Source organism: Heterocephalus glaber, unplaced genomic scaffold (assembly GCF_053883595.1).
Source record: "Heterocephalus glaber isolate CG9 unplaced genomic scaffold, H.glaber_assembly_v1.0 deba00001446, whole genome shotgun sequence".
Classification (NCBI taxonomy): domain Eukaryota; kingdom Metazoa; phylum Chordata; class Mammalia; order Rodentia; family Bathyergidae; genus Heterocephalus; species Heterocephalus glaber.
In genome coordinates, this window is record NW_028258298.1 from 4,916,493 (window position 1) to 4,936,069 (window position 19,577).

Here is a 19,577-nt window from a genome sequence, read left to right on the forward strand (position 1 = left end):
AAGCTCATTTGTGGCCCTTTAGATCCTCAAAACAGGGAAGAAACCAGTAAATGTCATGACATTTTTCCAGAGGTGTGGTGCTTTTCCTAGAACCACATGTTATCTGAGAATCAAACTAAGCCTCTTGAATCTCCACCCTTCAGGTCTTTGTAATGGAGATGTTTTTTCAGGAGAATGTAGCCCAAATCTTTCTCAAATCTGCCCACAACATTTCCATGATACATAGTGGAAGGCGAGGATGGAAGGGACAAACCCGTGCCAGTTCCAGTTAGTCACCAGTTGTGAGGTCTCACTTGGAACAGAATGAATTCAGCATGCTGAGGAAATACAGAAGAAATGGAAGCTAGGTAAATAAAATAATTATATGTAAAATCTTTTTTAAAAACACTAGGTAAGCTGGGCGTGGTGGTGCACACCTGTAATCCCACCACTTGGGAGGCTGAGGCAGGAGGATCACTGAGTTTGAGACCAGTGTGGACTACATAGACCCTGTCTCAAAAAACCAAAACCAAACAAATGAATAAACAGTATGAGAAACATAAGCAAAAGAATTGTGAAGACATGCAGAGCCATAAGTGAACTTTTTAGGTATAAAGTACATTTCTCTTGATTTCAATGCAGAGGGATTATAAAAGTATGTGATGGTCCATATGAAGGTGGAGGAGACCCAGCTGCCACCCAGGGCACTGAAAGACATTCCTGATGTGGGGTTCTCTTCTGAGTTACCTGTGATGCTCTTCTGTCCCTCAGGAGCAGAGACAGAGTTAGCTGACACAGCCCTGGATCTGATCTTCTTGCTCTTGATGCAGCAGTGGAAATGGCTGTGCACTGAAAACATGCAGAAATGTCTCCATCTTGTCTTTGGAACCCTTGTTCAGAGGTAAGGCTGCTGAGGTCTCCTTCTCATTAGAAGCTCAGACTGCTCAGAGTGGAATGTGATGTGGACCTCTGCACTAGAAAAGGGAAGCATGGAGTCCAGGGCACCTGTGGCCATGTGAGAAGATAGATTCTCTGTTACGGGTGTTGAGATGGCCTGGAGAGTATCAAAAACTTTTGTTAATCACCCTGTTTTCTAAAGTTTGAGGGTGTCTGGTTCTGTAAGACTGCTGGCATAATGCGCTTAGCTACAGATGCTGCTTGTGACCTTCAAATGCCTTATCTGAACTCTGCCTACTATGGAACAGATTCTCTACCCAGTTATATTCCAAAGTTCAGTTCTGTTCGCCTTGTTACAGGGGATTATTTCTTTTAACTGAAAATGTATTTCCACTGTGATGATAAACGGGGGAAAGACGAGAGAAAACAAATTAGTGCTCTGGATATAAAGATTGTTTTCTCCAAGAGAGGTATAAATATTCACTACTGAAGAAGTACTTATTGATATAAAATGGGAAAACATGGAGGGAAACTTGGATTTGCAACTTGTCTTTTATAATACAAGCTTTGTGATTCCAATACAACTTGATCTCCTGGAAGATTTATATACAGATCAAGTTTTTAACTGCTGATTTCCCAACCATGCAATGGATATAGGCTTTGCTAAACTGAAAAAGACCTGAGACACTGTCTCTGAGCCAGAGACACATGGAGTGCTTAAGTTTTATCTGCTCTTATTCTAATCTCTCTCTTATGAGAAGTCCTGGGAGATCCCAAAGAAAGAAGCCAAATACCTCTCCGCTAACATGTGGTTCATGCCAACAGGTCACTCAAAATAATCTTCTTTTGAAAGACAACTCTGTTATCTGTTCTACACCAAGTAGGAGATCCATTAACAATCTGTTCTATCTCCCCATACTCAAAGTTATATTGACTCAGTGAGGCTCAGTGAAAGAAGAGGATGCATATTTGTGTTTACTGAGTGCTTATCTGTCAGTACTTGCCCTCAGCTTACATATTTTTTTATAGTGATCAAGTGATATAGGTAGCCCCATTTTACAGAACAAGAAAATAAAGCTTAGCAAATGATGTGCCCAAAGTCAAAATGCCTCAAGAGTAATTTTAAACTGCATTTGTGTGACCCCAAAGCCAATGTGCTTTTCCCTGTGCATTGTAGCCTTACAACTGGTCCACAAGTAAAACCTATGTGTGAAATGCTGACTGGTCGCTGTACCTTTGAGCTTTCTCTGTTGTCCCTTTTCCATGTTCAGCTCTACCAGTAGGAAGTTTTTTCTGAAAAACAAATTCTGTACTCAGATTTCTCAGTGGTGCCATGTTGCCTGCAACACTGCTTCTTCCAGCCCATGTCCCAGAGTTCTAGGGTGCCACAGATGTACTTCAAGGAGACGTCTTAGAAACTGAGTGGACTATTATCCAGTTAAAGCAGTTTGCTTTGATCAGGTTAATGTATTGGGGAGCAAGGAAAGGCTCTTTTTATAAAAGGGCTCCACTATGTTTGAAATACATATTTAAAGCCTGAGGTGCAGCTCAGTGATAGAGTTCATGCATAGCATGGACAAGCCCCTGGGTTCAATCTTGAGCACACACACACAAGAAAAGTTTAAAATTTACGTTTATTCCTTTATATTAAAATTTTAGTTCCTTTCTTACTAACATGTTCTGGCCCCAGTCTTACTTCTGTTCTCCCCCTCCAAACAATCCTTCATTGTCCGAATATTCTGTGGTCTCTTTCCTCCAGGCCTTTGTTCATCTTCTTGTCTCTGCTTGAATGACCTTTCTTTCCTCATTCTTCTCCAGTTGCCCTGCTAGGTCCCTAATTGTCCCTGTTTTCATGTGCTTAACCTGACATTAAATATTTTTCAGATACTGAGCATTAAAAGTCATTGATTCTGTGAAATTCTCTATGGTATCCTCTCCCACTTTCCCCTAGAATGAAAGAGCCCTTTTCTCTGCCCTCAGAGTTTTAATAATAATACTTATGTCACAGGTATCGTATAAATTATCTGCTTTCCCTAAACTAGTGGTTCTCAACTAGAGGGCACCTTTATCCCCCTGGCGACTGTTGGCAATATCTGGAGAAATTCCAGTGTCACTGCCGGGAAGAGGAGAAGGAGTACCAACTGGCATCTAGTATGTAGAGAGAAGGTGCTGTTTACCATCTTGTGCTACACGGAACAGCTCTACCCCTTCCCCCAAACAAACATGCAATGTCGTTCCCCGAATGTCCATGGTACTGTGACTCAGAAACCCTACCCTAGACTATTAGTCCTTTAAGGGACAGAACTGGCTTTGTGTCCTCAGCAAATTACACAGGGCCTGGGCAGATGGACATTCATTAACTATTTGATAAAGGTATAAATATTTCCTTCTTAATACCTTTATATTTGAAAATATATTCCCCTCATGATTTATTTACTCATCTATGAGTATAGCAAATTAGGCCTTCATTTCTTTTCTCCCTCTGTTGAGATTCCCTTTCATGGCCTTCCCAGTGCTTTAAAAAATGGAAAGATCCCAGAACTTGGTAGTCATTTACATGATGAATTGGTTTCAGAACACAAGAAATTATTCAGTAGGAACATAAAAGTATAGGTACATCAGGAGAAATTCAAGAAAGATTGGGATCCATATTCAAAAGATAGGAGAGGTTTATCTGAAGTTTAGATAACTTGAATATTGAAGGACCTGGACTAGTTTAGGAGATTCACTGAAAACCTGGTATCTCACATGGCAAGAGTCTTTGGAAATGTAAGCAGGAAAGTTAAATGCAAAGGAAACAGACCCCCATGGATGCAGTAGATGTGGGTAAGACTTTCAGGGTTCAAATGTGGGCTAACAAACTTCCCAGCCAGATTGCAGTACCTCAGTGGAGGTGAATGGGATCTAAAGAAGTAATTATGCTCCTAGTCTGAGCTGTTTTTAGCTTGATGGTAGAAATTTGTTCAGGCTGTTTTGTAGCATTTATCCCACTTTATCTTAAAGTACCTATCTCTGTATCCCATTGAGGATTTATTTTGGTCTTATAACTTTATTATTGAAAAAAATTTTACTAAGGACTGGTCAGTAGTGAACAAAACAGACACAGCTCCTGCTTACTTATGTCTTACAATTGAATGGAGGTGAGCATTTAACTCAGGACCTTCCCCATGATCACAGAGCTGACGACTAGTGCTGGAGCCAGTATTCAAGCCCTTGTGCTCCAAAGCCCAAGTTCCATCTACCACAGTAGACTACTATTCTGTATTTAAATTCTCTGAGCTTTGGTTTCCTTATCTGGAACACAGAATCAGTAAGACTCTCTGTCTTTAGATGTATTACAAGTGCCCAGTAGACATTGGTCTTCAGAAATATTTGCTCTTTAGAAAAGGAAAGAACTAAAATGTAGTTTCTATTTCTAATACCTCTACCTAGTGGCTCCAGATGAGCTACATTTTTTCAGTCTTCAAGACACCCACCCTATACCAGTCTCTTGCTGCCTGCTACCACCATGTCTTCTGTGCCTGTCTCTTGAGTTATATAGAATTGGCCCTCTAAACAATGAAGGCTTTATAAGAACTGTCGAGGTGATTTTGTGCCAGTAGTCTCATTTGTTAAAGCAACAACCAAAACATTTCCAGTCTCGGAACAGAAAGCAAAGTACCTGGGCCCCTATCCAGTACAGACAAACACATGTTACGTGTATAGTACAGTAGCATTTTCCATGTGCTCCTGGCGACCTGGTGGGGAGAAATGCTGGAATCTATTCCTAATGAGAAGAGCTTTGGAATCAAGCTAATTTCCTTCCCTTTTCATCCCCATTTCACTGGACTCAGTTACCTGGATGGATCTCTGTCTGATGAATGAAAACTAGCAAAATCTATCCACAGTTTGTGTCATAAATAAAATCAGAAGGCTTATAGCTGAATTGACCTTGATTTTCTTTTTAATTTTTGTTCTTGGTTTTGCTGTCTGTTTTTTTATGGAGTAGCATCACTATTTGGAAAAGTGGAAGAATTCTGAATATATTTAGTGAATACTGTGCAAGAAGCAGATTTTGTGTCTACTGTTGAAAACCTTGCAGTACCTGTGGTCTGTCATACTTGTTCACCATAGATGTTTCCAGATAATGGTATTTTCTACTTGCTTGGTTATCTCATATCCCTTCTGACAAAATGTTCTTCTAATCAAACTGTATCTTCACCCCATTTTGTTTTCTGTTAGTTGCAAGGAAGATGGAACTACACTTGCATTGTCCTCACCCTAAACTTCCATAAACTAGAATCTTCACAGCTAAGGCCTTCAGTCTTCCCCTACAAATCATTGTTGCCATCTTTGTCATGATATTCCTGACCCTTTTCTTACAGTTCTTGGCTAACTGCCCAGAGTTCCAGAAGCCTTCTTAAGAAAGAAAGCAAGAAGTCAAGGTGAAACTAATCCAAGGATTTGACCCCTGTGGCCCACAGTCTTGTACCAGCAAGTCACCAAGTGATAGTAACAGGGCTCACTTGGGATTCAGAGTGTAGAAGCTTACAATCTCTTCAGCTCTCAGAGATTGGGAGATTACTTTATGCATACATGATATTGAATATTACAAGCATATTCTATCATTTAATCCCTTGCAAAGCCCTATAGAAGAGGTATTATGATCCCCAGTTATAATGTGAGGAAACTAAGGTTTACAAAGAATTGGGGTTTTTAAATCAAGATTACAGAGCTCATAAATATTACAGTGTATGCAGAATCTGAACCCAGATTTCTCTCATTTTCAGCTGTGATGATTCTCCAACTTTCAGGCTCAGACCTTTGCCCTATAATTTGGAGGAATGAAAGCTAACCGAAAAATCTTCGGTTCAGAGTAGTAGACATTCCCCAAGAAGAGACTGTCAGATAATTAATAGAATCCAAATTGCATCCCCATATCTTCACACTGACATGTAATAAAAAGGGCACTGTCATCTCTAAAAATCAGTCACATTCTACCCCTGGGCAGCCTGCGATTCTTATTTTTGTTTTTTTGGGTTTTTTTATGTCACCACTCTGATTTTATTGGTACATTGTAGGTTATACAACACAATTACATTTCTCATTGGGAATTGTACCTTTACATAATGCATCTTGGTTCTTATTTTTTCCCCATTCCTACCCCTCCACGCCCTCCACCATTCCCTATTTACAAAGACTATATTTCCATTTTTTCCATTTCTCATCATTTTTTCCTTTCCCTTCTTTCCTTTCCCCTGCCCCTCCCACTACCCCTACTCCTTTGGACCTTTTCTTCCTATTTTGCATTATCGATTATTCATTCTAATCATTGGTACATTTTAGGTATACAACATAATGACATTCATCATTGGAAATTTGCACCTTTACATAGTCTCTCTTGGTTCTTATTTTTCACCCTTGCCCAGCCCTCCCTTCAACCCCTCCAGTCCTCCCTATTTACAAAGATTTTGTTCCTATTTTTCCATTTTCTCATATTAATCCCATTCCCTTCTATCCTTTCTCCTAGCCCTCCCACTTCCTTCCCCTTTGCCCCTTTTCTTCCTGTTTCACATTACCTATTATACATTTAGTCCTTATTTACACTTTCAGTTTCTCACACCAGAGAAACTATTCAGTATTTACACATCTGTGTCCTATTTATTTCACTTAAGAGTATTCCCTAAATGTGCATCCACTTAGCTATAAATGTCTCTCATTTCTCATTTTTTTTGGCTAAGTAGTACTCCATTTTATAAAAAAACCACATTTTCTTTATCCAATCTCCAGTTGACAGGCATTTGGGCTGTTTCCAAGTCTTAGCTATTACAAACTGCGCTGCTATGAACATGGGCCCACATATATCACTGTGGTATGATTCTTTTAATTCTTTGGGGAAGATCCCCAGCAGTGGAATAGCGGGGTCAAATGTGATTTCCACTCCTAGTTCTTTGAGGTATCTCCATACTGATTTCCACAGTGCTTGCACCAGTCTACACGCCCACCACAGGTGAAACAGGGTTCCTCTTTCCCCACAGCCCCGCCAGCATTGGTTATTGGCTGATTTCATGATAGCAGCCCTTCTTTCTGGAGTGAAGTGGAATCTCAGCATTGTTTTCATTTGCATCTCTCAAATGACCAGTAATGTTGAGCATTTTTTCATGTATTTATTTGCTATTTCTACTTCTTTGTCTGAGAAATGTCTGTTCATTTCAGATGCCCATTTTTGGATTGCATCTTTAAATTTGGGAGGTCTAATCTTTTTAAGTTCTTTATAGATTCGAGATAATAGACCTTTGTCAGAGGAAGAGCAGGTGAAGATTTTTTCCCACTTTGTGGGTTGTCTCTTCACACTGCTGGTGGTTTCTCTTGGTGTGCAGAAGCTTTTTAATAAGAAGAGATCCCATTTGTTGATTGTTTGTGCTAGTTCACGGGCAACTGAGGTTTTGTTCATAAAATCTTTTCCTACACCGATGTCTTCAAGGGTTCTACCTGACCTCTGTTCCAACTGGTTCAGAGTTTCTATTTTAATATTTAGATCTCTAATCCATTTTGATTTTAGTTTAGTGCATGGTGAGAGATATAGGTCTAGTTTTAATCTTTGGCAAGTTGAAGCCCAATTTTTCCAGCACCATTTCTTCAAGAGGCTATCCTTCCTCCAGTGAGGGTGTTTGGCTCCTTTGTCGAAAATGAGATGGCTGAGTGTGTCTGGCGTTGTTTCTGCATCCTCTAATCTGTTCCACTGGTCGTCAGGTCTGTTTCTTTGCGGGTATCATGCTGTTTTTATCACAGTAGCTTTGTAGTATAGTTGCAGGTTGGGGATTGTGATACCCCCTGCCATGTCTCTGTTACCTAGAATTGCTTTTGCTATTCTGGGTCTCTTCTTGTTCCAAATGAATTTTTGGATTGTTTTCTCGAGGTCTATGAAGTATGCTGCTGGGATCTCAATTGGAATTGCATTAAATCTATATAGCAGTTTTGGAAGTATGGCCATTTTCACTATATTAATCCTTCCTACCCAGGAGCAGGGGATGTCTGTCCATTTTCGGATATTATCTTCAATCTCTCTTTTCAGAGTGCCATAGTTTTCAGAGAAGAGGTCTTTGATTTCTTTCATTAGGCTGATTCCTAAGTATTTCAGTTTTTTGGATGCTATTGTGAAAGGAATTATTTGCCCTATTTCTCTCTCAGTGCGTCTGTCATTGGTGTAGAGGAAAGCTATTGATTTTTGTGTGTTGACCTTGTAACCAGCTACTTGACTGAATTTGGTTATTAAGTCTAGAAGACTTTTGGTGGAATTCTTGGGGTCTTCTATATAGAGTATCATGTCATCTGCAAATAATGACAATTTGACTTCTTCATTAGCTATCTTTATTCCTTTTATTTCTTTCTCTTGTCTAATTGCCGTGGCTAATGTTTCCAGAACTATATTGAATAAGAGTTGTGATAGTGGACATCCTTGTCTTGTTCCTGATTTGAGTGTGAAGGATTTCAGTTTTTGACCTTTTAGTATGATATTGGCTGTTGGTTTTTCAGAGATGGCTTCTATCAGTTTGAGGTAGAGACTATCTATTCCAATTTTTTGTAGGGTTTTTATTATAAATGCATGTTGGATTTTGTCAAATGCTTTTTCTGCATCTATGGAAATAATCATATGGTTTTTGTCCTTGGCTCTGTTGATATAGTGTATTACATTGATTGATTTGTGTATATTGAACCATCCCTGCATCCCTGGGATGAATCCCACTTGATCAGAGTCTACGATCTTCTTGATGATCTTCTGCATTCTGTTTGCCAGTATCTTATTAAGGATTTTTGCATCTATGTTCATTAGTGAGATTGGCCTATAGTTCTCTTTTTCAGTTGGGTCTTTCTCTGCTTTGGGGATCAAGGTGATGCTTGCTTCCAGGAATGAATTTGGGAGTATTGCTTCCCTTTCAATTTCATTGAAGAGTTTAAACAGTAGTGGCAGCAGTTCCTCTCTAAATGTCTTGTAGAATTCAGCAGTGAAGCCATCAGGGCCCGGGTTTTTCTTAGTTGATAAGTTTTTAATGACATTTTCAATTTCATTGGTTGATATTGGGTTGTTTAGAATTTTTAGCTCTTCTTTGTTCAACTTTGGTAATATATATGTGTCTAGGAATCTGTCCATTTCTTCTGTGTTGTCCATCTTATTGGCGTATAGGTTCTGGAAGTAGGTATTGATGATCCTCTGGATTTCTGCTGGGTCTGTTGTAATTTCACCCTTTTCATTCCTAACTGCATGGATTTGGGCCTTTTCTTTCCTTTTTCTGACAAGGTTGGCTAAAGGTTTGTCAATTTTGTTGATTCTTTCAAAGAACCAACTCTTGGCTTCATTGATTTTTTTTGTATTCTCTTAGTCTCCATTGCATTGATTTCTCCTCTGATCTTTATAATTTCCTCCCTCATATAAGCTTTGGGTTTGTCCTGTTCTTCTTTTTCTAGAAGCTTGAGGTTCAGCATCAGGTTGTTTAATTGGGCTTGGTCTGTTTTCCTAATATGCCTATTCACTGCTATGAATTTCCCTCATAAGACTGCTTTCATTGTGTCCCATAGATTCCGATATGTTTTATTGTCATTGTCATTTAATTGAAGGAACTGTCTGATTTCTTCTTTAATTTCCTCTGTGACCCATTGGTTATTCAGAAGTGTGTTGTTCAATTTCCACATGTTTATGAAATTTTTTTAGTTTCTTTTGCTATATATCTCCAATTTCATCGCACTATGGTCTGATCATGTACAGGGGACAACTTCAATTCCTTTGCACTTCCTTAAACATGTTCTTTGTGTGAGTATGTGGTCTATTTTGGAGAATGACCCATGTGCAGCTGAGAAGAATGTGTATTCTTATTTTGTAGGGTGGAAGACTCTGTAAACATCTGTTAAGTTCATTGGTTCAAGAGTTTGATTGAGTTCTAGTATTTCATTACTTATTTTTAGTCTAGTTGATCTATCTATTTGTGACAGTGGGGTGTTGAGGTCCCCCACTACAATTGTATTAGTGCATATATGACTTTTCATGTCTGTTAGTATTTGTTTTATATAGTTGGGTGCACTAGTGTTTGGTGCATAGATATTTATGATTGTCATCTCTTCCTCTTGGATTCTTCCCTTTACAAGGATGTAATGTCCTTCTTCATCTCTCTTAATCAGTGTTGGTTTGAAATCTACTTGATCTGCAAGGAGGATAGCTACTCCTGCTTTTTTTCGGGTTCCTGTCGCATGCAGTATTATTTTCCACCCTTTAACTTTCAGTCTCTGAGTTTCCTTTTGAATGGAGTGTGTTTCTTTATGCAGCATATTGCTGGATTTTGCTTCTTGACCCATTCTGCCAGTCTATTTCTTTTGATTGGTGAATTGAGACCATTAACATTGATGGTTTTAACTGAAACGTATTGACTTGTCATTGCCATGACTTTTTCTTTTTGTTGGGTTCTCCCCCTTTCCATTTAATTTCTTGTCATGCCAGATGGGTTCATTCTGCTTTGCTTCCTGGGATTGTGATCCTCAATGTCTGTTCCTAGGATATTGTGTAAAATTCTTTGGAGTGCTGGTTTGGTATTCACAAAGTTCCTAAGGTGCTCTTTGTCATGAAAGTATCTTATTTCTCCACCCATTTTGAAAGATAGTTTTGCAGGGTACATCAATCTGGGTTGGAGGCTGTTTTCTTTTAGGGCTTGGAATATGTCCCTCCAAGCTCTTCTTGCCTTGAGGGTTTGTGTTGAGAAGTCTGCTGTGATTCTGATGGGCTTTCCTTTTTATGTGATTTGTTTCTTTTCTCTGACTGCTTGTAGAACTTTGTTCTTCTGTTGTGTTTCTGGAATCTTCACAATTATATGCCTATGTGTAGATTTTTTTTGTTCAAGGCTATTTGGAGTCCTATATGCCTCACTTATCTGTATGTCAAGCTCTTTTCCCCTTCTTGAGAAGTTTTCTGCCATTATTTCTGTGAAGAGATCTTTTGTGTCATCTCCACTCCTGTTTCTTCATTGAGCCCAATCAGTCTTATGTTATTCTTTTTTGCATCATCTAGCACCTGCTGGATTGGTTTCTCATGTTCCCTTATAATTTTGAAGCAATTTTTCTTTTCCTTGTCACTCATTGCAATCTTACCTTCTATATCTGAAATTCTGTCCTCACATTGGCTCATTCTGCTGTGTAGACTTTCAATGGAGTTTTTCATGTCCTGGAAATCTATTTGCATCTCTTTTATGGATTGCATTTGTGTCTTAGGTTGGGATTCCATCATGTTCCTGAGATCCTCTCTAGATTTATCATGTCTTGCACTAGGGGCACAATTTCTCCTGTTATCTGAGAAATTATTTCTGATTTCATTTTTTCCAGATCCCCTTTTGTTGCCAGTTCAGTGGGTCCAGGTGGTTGAGTATCAGATTGTTCCATCTCATTTCCCTTTGGGGTTGCTGTAGGTGATCTGGAAGTCTGGTTTTGAGACTTATTTACATGTTTTCTCATTTCGACTGGGGCAGGGGGCTGTTAGCGCCTGCACAGATTACTTCCTCTTAGCTGGGTGAGGTGGGACAGGGGCCGGGAGCAGCGGTAGGGATGGTGACCCAGAAGCCCTTTCCTGTGGGCTGGGAGCAGCGGGAGGGATGGTGGCTGGGAAACCCCTTCCTGTGGACCAGGAGCAGTGGGATGGTAGCTCAGAAGCCCCTTCCTCTGGGCCAGGAGCAGTGGGACAGAAGGTGGCCCAAAAGCCCTTTCCTCTGGGCTGGGAGCAACGGGAGGAATGGTGACTGGGAAGCCCCTTCCTCTGGGCCAGGAGCAGTGGGACGACAGCTCAGAAGCCCCTACCTCTGGGCCGGGAACAGTGGGACTCAGTACCTTGATCTGGTGGTCTGGTGTCCTCTGCGAACAGACTGAGCATTAAGAAGAGAAGCAGAAGGGCCTGGGATTTAGCTCAGTGGTGCCACCACCTGCCTCGGAAGTGCAAGATCTACTATGGATCAATTTATAATTTTCAACTTTGCAGTCGTACAAAAGTGATATGCATTCAGTAGAAACCGTAGTTGAATTTCAAATTTTGATGTTTTCTCAGACTTCGTATATAGTGTGATCCTCTCTGGAGCTGCTGGGCAGTGGCAGCCAGCTGCATCAAACGCTCCAAGGAGCTGACTGCAGCGAAGAACACCCGGGAAGGAACACACCGGACAAGTTGGAAAGTAAAACAGACCTTAGTCTGGCCAGATGGCACCCCCAAAGCAAAGTAGCTTAGAGAGGTGACTAGCCCAGAGTCTGAGGCTCTTTTTATAGGGGGTTTCAGGGGAAGTTAACAGGCGAAATTTACAGAAGAGGAACCGCGATTCTTATTTTTAAAACGTGGTTTATGTAGTGCCACACTCTTTGGCTTTGTTTGCTTTAGTATGCACCTAAGCTGGGGACTTGATAGGAGCTGCAGCACCCTCCCTGCTTCACCCCCTGCCCTTCCACAAGGGGTACAGAGTGAGGTCCAGTGTCCCCATGTCCTCCTGACTGCTGCCTGAGAGGCCACATGTCTGTTCTCTCTGAAGCTGCAGGGAGCTGAGCCACAGCCTTTTGCTGGCACTTGAACTCTTTCCTCTAAGTTCTGTGTTTTATGTTGCAATATCATTTCTCTGCTACCACAGGTAGCTGCAGCCACTTCTTTAGTTATCTTGAACACAGTGCAGTCTGGGCATCAGAAATGGTTCAGCCACCTAGATTTAGGTGCATCTCTTCCTTAAAATGTCCTCATTTTCCGACCTCCAGCATTATTATCTCCAAGCAGACATTGATTTCTTCTGCTTCCAGCTTCCTTTACTCGCCTTGTTTCCTTAAAAGACCTGTATACCTAACTGCCTTGGACTCCCGGGACTTCTGCCAAATTATAAGCATACTCTCTCTAGTCTGCAAGGAGGAAAAAAAAAGTAAATTCAACCTTATGACCCCTCCTTCTAAGCTAAGGTTGGAGGAGTTTTGATCCGAGCCAGGCTTATAAATCTCTCTTGATTGTTGATGGTGTGGAAGGAGTGCAGGGGGCAGCTCACAAGAAGTGAGATGCCCAAAAAAGGCATTGTTAAGTCAAAGGCAAGTCTTGCACGCATGCGCGCCTGACCTTGTATGTCAGCTTCTGTGCTGGGAACATCCAATTATGTAACACAGACACCGCCTTATTTGGGAGGGGAAAGGGAGTTAGGGTAGCAGTGTTAGCTAAGGAAGGAATCCAGCTTGTACAGACTGCTGATATCTGAAAACATAAGAAACTTTACAGTATCCCTGCAAGCATCACAATCAGGGTTAGGGAATTGGAAAACTGCTCTGAGCTAATCTGGGTTGCGGGGAAGAGGAGAGATGTATTGTGCTCCATTGATGGTAGGAGGTTTGGGGCAGGAGGACCCAGCCAAGGTAAGAGTGGTATTATTTTGGAGTCTGATGTAGAGTGAAGGAATGAGAAGCTGGACCAGCTGCCTGGATGCCCAGCCATGCCATGATAAAAATAGGAGGCAGGCCAGCAGTAGAGTACGGGAATGCCACGTCCATGGCTCTGCCCTCACCATGGCCCTGAGGATGGCATCAGAGCTGTGTCAAAAGGGCAGTAGACACATTCCTGGCATCATCATCAAGATTTTTTAAAGAATGAGTGAGTGTGTGTGTGCACACGTGGACTTGTGTATGTATGTGCTAGGGCACGTGGGAATAGAATTGCTTGGCAGAAATTAGGAAAAGGAAAAGAAATTAGGGAAAAGGAAAAGGTTCTATAATCTGTGGGCAGAGGAGAGTAAAAAATATGTGGTCAGAAAATTTACACAAAGCAAAAAAAAAAGAGTGTACAGGTGTCCGGAGTCCAATAAGGAGTGCACCCAGGAGAAAATTAAATGGCAAGTTCTGGAACTGAAGCCAGGCCATAGAATCATTTCTTAGGTAAGCTATCTCTCTCTACACCATCTCATAGACGAGATCAGGAGAAGGTGGTGGCAGAGTCTGGGGCCATTGAAGAGTGCTGGTCTACAAGGTGGGTGTCCATGGTCCTCTTAGGTCACTCCAGAATCTCAGATGTTCTCCGAGGGTAGCTCCAAGGGTCTTTTTTAGTGGGCATGTGTAAGTAAGACCCGTAAAGTGGTCTTAATGATGCTGGATATTTCTTAAGGGGAACTGCAGACTGCCACCAGAAGGGCAAAAGCCATGACAAGAGACAGGAACCAACATTTATTGCATACTAACAGTACCTGATAAGCAGTTGCATATTCATGGGACAGTGATGTACAATTCTATGCAATAGGAAGAGACATATAATTCCACATTTTAAAAGTGAAAAAAATTATATTCAGGTGAAATAACTTTCCCAAAAATCATAGAACTGGGAATTGCCACATCCATGATTCCATGTTGTCACCTTGGCTTCAAGAGCCATGCACTTTTCTTCACACCCCCTCCCCTTTGCAAGCTTTCTTCTTCCTTTTTTTTTTTTGGTACCAGAGATCGAACTCAGGACCTTGCACTTGCAAGGATGGTGACGGCGCCACTAAGCTAAATCCATGGCCCTGCTAGCTTTCTCCCAGAGCAGGAGCCACTAGAATTGGCCTCATTTCAAATTCCCTGTGCCTTATTCTTTCCCAGTCTCTTGCTTTTCACCTGACTGGTCTCAGGGACATGTACATCTGATGGTAGTACATAAACTCATTTCCATCTGTGTGTTCTGATTTATTCCTAAGCACTTGGGCCAGAGACTGATTAGACTCCTTAGCTATCTGTATCCTACATCCTATTCATGGTTTGGATGGGTATCAGAATGGAGATTCAGAGTTACCCAAAAAGCTTTACAATCTTCTCCTTTGCTCTCTTTTTCTTCCAGTTCCTATCTGGAAGATGTACTGTGTCTTGCACCTGATCTCTTACTGTGCACAACTTCTCCAGAAAAATGTGTACTTTGGAGGGCCCCACATAAGCTAACTGGAGCTCAGTCTTCAGGTGTTTTGTGTCAGGTTATTTCCTGGCCTGGAGGTAATATTGACTTGGGCTGTTTTTAGAGGTACTGAAATTAATTTCTTTGCAGCAATGGCTGCTCAGATTGCGTTGTGTCTCATTAGGAAGAAGGAATGTTGCTTGTCCTGTGCTTCTTCCATTAGACTGTGCTGAAGGGAAGTTCATCACCTCCATAGGCCAGGCTGGATGAGCCCCAGGAGTTTTGCCTACTCTACACAGGCTCTGCCTGACTTCTTTCTTGAGTGTTACTTATTCTACATCCTAAGTTAAAGCCATCTTGCCTATCCTGTCACATACTGACAGTCTGCACTTGAATGCACTTTAAAGTTGTGTCCGGTGGGTGGTAGCTGACTGCTCTGCACCTGTGCATTGTACGTTTGCACTCTTAAATTCTTCTACACTCAGGGGGAGGTACAGCATGGTCATTGGAAGAGTTATCTAAAAAACAGTGTCATGACATTGAAACTCCAGAGCCTTTTGTTCCCCCAAGTCATGTTATTGCTGTCTCTTGCCCATTTGTAACTACAAATAGGAACCTGAGAGCTTCATATTTTGATGACAGCTTTAGACTACTATGTAATACTCTGGAGGGCAGGGACTGTGTCTTAGCACTGTAAACATCTACTCTGAGACCTAGAAGGGCCTTAATAAATTTGTTCCAGTGAACGAATAAACACACCATTCCACTTGAATTAGTCCCTTTGTTTATCTAATGCGAACCTCAGGGGTTCCTCAACAGTTCTGAGAGGCAGGAAGCACAAATGGAAACTGAATCCTGCATCCCTTCCCTACAGAGCATATCACATCTTTAACTACACGGGTCTGGTTCCCAGAGCTATGTTTGGGCCTAAGCAAAAGCTTTTCCTTTACACCTCTCAGACCCTTCTACTGTTACTCTTCTTCTGAAAGCACAGTGCCCTTGTCCCTCTCAGCCCCTCCACTGAGCTTGCCTTCTCTGCAGGCTTGTCCTGCTGCTACGTCTTTTAGACTACTGCCTTTCCATGTGGCAAAAAAACCAATATGAGCCTTGAAGGCAGACCTGAATTCAAATCCTGCAAGATTTACTTTCCAGGTAACTTGGACAACTCACTTATCTCCCTTTGCTTCTCAGTCTACTTTGCCTCACTCATGAAGTTGAGGGATAAAACATAATTTTGGGTTAAACATTAGGGAGTGTTTATAGAGGAGGGTATGTAGACAGATATACTTTAGTCTGGTTTAGACTAAAGAATATTTCAAGCAGTGAAGTATATTTAAAAGAGGAAAGGAGCATTACTTTACCTTTTAAATAAAAAGTAACCTTTGAACATATTGTGAATATTAGCCAGCCCATGTGTGTGATTTTGTTGTTTTAAATATGTCCTGGGAAGGCCACCAGGCCACTGCTATGGGAGGCATAAGTACAGGAATTCTCACTCTAGGCACCAGGTGGCACTGCAGGTTCAACAATACCCATTGCCTGCTTCTTTGAGGGAGACTTGTTTTGCAATTACAGCTCCCTTGCCCTCATAGTGATAGAATCCAAGCAGTTCTGTGTCTTGCTCTATGAATCAGAGGCCACAATTCCACCCACTCTGTAGTGCTAGTGACTTTTAGACAAGCTAAGTTTGTTTCATCTTTCACACTTCTCCCCCCTGTTGTCAGCGGTCTTTGGCATATTCTTGTTTCCCTGAGGAGTGTGTACTGCCAGAAGTTCCCCCTTTAAAGTGGATTCCGTCCCTTACGAATACAGTGTTGGAGATAATTCATTCTGATCAAAATGAACCAGAAGGTTGTGGTGATGAGACCCTCTGGACATCTCAGATGATCAATACTCTCTATAAGTTGTCTAGTCCTGCCTTTGTGGGTCCTAAAGCTCTAGAGCCATATAATAAAGTAGAAATGATCAAGGTGGAAATAATCACTGCCAAATTGTCCTAATGTTAGGAATCCTGTCAACCTCTTACATCAAAGGCACTTCCTGTTGCTTTCAGCTGTAAATGGAGATTGTATGGCTCTTTCCTGTAACCTGGTTTTAGAGAAGCAATCATAGGTTCATACTTACTAGTTTTGACCTTTTTCCCTTCTTTTTTTGATTGTGTTGGAGATTGAACCCAGGGCCTCCTGCACACTAGACAAGTGCTCTACCACTGAGCTACATCTCCAGCCCCAGTTTTGGTCTTCCTTGTCCATCTAGGGCCTTGCCCAGTTCCTGTGGTGAAGTAGGCTTGTTTGGTACTGGAGTGGGGAGAACATAGGAGAGAACAGTGGGCAATACACTGAAGTCCACCTTTCAGATAATGCTAGCACCAAAGGATTTCTTGGGAGGAGGTTTGCTATATAAACGAAGCATCAAGATAAGTCCGCCAACCACCTCTTCCTCTTCCTCTATAGTTTCTTTTTGTCTTTTTTTTTTCAATTTTCGGTATTACTTCCCCATATTTTCTGTTAACAACTGATACCCCCAAAGCCCCAGTATCATGGAGATTCTGGCATTGACATCCCTCTGCCTTTATATCCTTAGAATCAGGATAGATAGCCTTCTACCGGAAGGGTTTTGAAATTCAGCCTATAGAGAGGCAACTAGAAATAGGTATCTTCAGATAACTCTTCCACACAAGGTCATTCTATTCATTTTGGTCACTCTTCCTTCTCCTCTCACCCCCACCCCTTTGTTTTTCCTGATTCTTTATTTCAGACATCTACTTCTCATATTTATCTTTTGTTCTCAAGGCTGGTTTTCTCAGCTTCCTCCAACCATTGTCATAGTATAGTTTGGACTGCTGCTATGTCTGCCGATTTAAATACAATCCTAGACAAGTCTCTCCCAAATGATGACTGAGCATACTCTAAATCTGTTACTTCTGATATCCACAGAAGTTTCGAGGTTTGGAGGTCTGCTCCTTCTGAGAGCACGTAATGTCCTTCTGCCATCTCCTAATTACTTAGCACCTCTCCCTTCCCACCCTCCTCTCCTGAAGTGGTGCTTCTGTGCCCCAGCAGCCTGGAGCTCTCCCTGTGAGTTACTCACTAAGCACCACAGGGGCTCTGGTTGTCCAGACAACCACTAAATGACTGTCTTTTTCCCCTCCTTTGTGTCTTGCCTTTCTTCCTAAGGACTTTGCACCCTCAGCCTGCCCCTTCCCCTCCAGCAAACTCAATTTTCTTCTAAATGAGTGGCCACTTTAATTATCTTTCCCTTGTCCCGGCCACCTCTCTGCCCTCACTCTGTAGGCTGAGAAAGAAAGGCAGGGTCAGGATAACTACCTAGGTACTGAGAATGAACCAAGCTCCCTGTTCACACGGAGCCAAGGAGAGAAGACAGAGACCTTTTGGATCCTGTAGGCTTGCAGTGCAAGTTTCATTGTTGAGTACACAGAGGTTTAGTCTTAAGGATTCTGAAATTAGGTTTCCATATAACTGATTACCTCCAGTTGGGGTAGTTCTCCAGTCTTATTAGTCACTCAGCCCCAAATGGGGCACCGCTCCTGTATTTACTTTCCTGACCTTCCAGGAGGGAGTAAGTTTACAACAGGAAAACTGAGGCATTAAAAGCAGAGCTCACTCTGGATCCTGCTATCCTGCAGTTCACTGGACCGGCCAGATCTGTGTAAGAGGGTCCAAAGGAGTCTTTTTCTCTGTCTCATGCACAGACACAAAAGGACTTTAAAAATGCCTTCATTTTATTTCATTTGATCTTGATGGTAACTTTGTGAGGAAGGTAAGACAAGAATTAGCCCGAATGTAAAGAAAGAAGCCAGAATTCAGTTCATCCAAGTTTTAAGTTGTCCAGCGAAGCTCAGCAGTGTTCATGGCCTTTCCATGTTATTTTTAAGGTCTGTTGGCCCTAATTTTTCAGTGCCCAACTATTGTGCATCAGTGGCAAAATGGTAGAGAGTGGAAAAAGTTGACAGAGGCATGCCAAATTTGTGTCATCTTCCACATGGACACCTAAGGGGCCACAATGCTGAAATCTAGTACAGATGACTAGAGCACTGTGGTTGTTCTCCAGAACACAGAGGACCCCAGTACCTGCCTTTTAGTCTGTGTCTCTTAGAAAGGTATTCGGAGCTTTGATCTTAGCCTTTTCCCCTTCCTCTCCCTTCCTTTCTTCTTATCAGCTTCAGGGAATGGGTTAGAATCAGTCTGAGGCTGCTCCATCCATCAGAGGCACTTCTCAGAATACAAGTGTGACTTACAGTCATCATAAACCCACTTTTTCTTTGACTTTCAGTCTCTTCTGTCCTCTGGGCCTATTTGCCAGGAAAACTAACAAAAACATAGGCTGCTGGCAGCCGACTCTCTTTTCTAGGATTTATAATGTGCCAAAAGGAAGCCTGGCTGACCCATTCCCTTGCCTTGCTCCTCTCTTCCCTTCCAGAGGACTGTGCAACTAGGCGTGAACTGCCCATTGCGTGAATTATTCATGATGAATCCCTCATTCTACATCTGCTGACTCCTTACAACAGACACAGCTGGTGTATTGGCCCCGGGCTTAATTTTATTATTAGCCCCAACAAAGTTCATTAGGAAAGTAAATCTAAAGTTTAGAGCCAACTGTCCAGAAAAAATGCACATCAAATGCCAAATACAAAGGATGTCTATATTGGCCACAGATTTTTTAGAACCTATCATTGTCTTCTTCCATCAGCATGAATAACTAAGAGGTAGTATTTTTGGGGGGCTGCTTTAAATAGTGGGATGTGTGCTTTCTGAAAAGCTTATTTTGAGTTATATGCCATACTTCAAGATTGTGTTTGTCC

At 41.7% G+C, this 19,577-nt stretch overlaps 1 protein-coding gene across 1 annotated transcript in view; it reads left to right on the top strand.

Moving 5' to 3' along the window:
• The window catches only part of Snx19 (sorting nexin 19), a 53,074-nt gene that overhangs the window by 12,343 nt on the left and 21,154 nt on the right, over nt 1-19,577 (top strand). Inside the window, exon 8 of the mRNA XM_004862646.4 lies at nt 751-880. Coding sequence (XP_004862703.1) covers nt 751-880 — 130 coding nt within the window. The remainder of the gene's footprint in view (nt 1-750; nt 881-19,577) is intronic.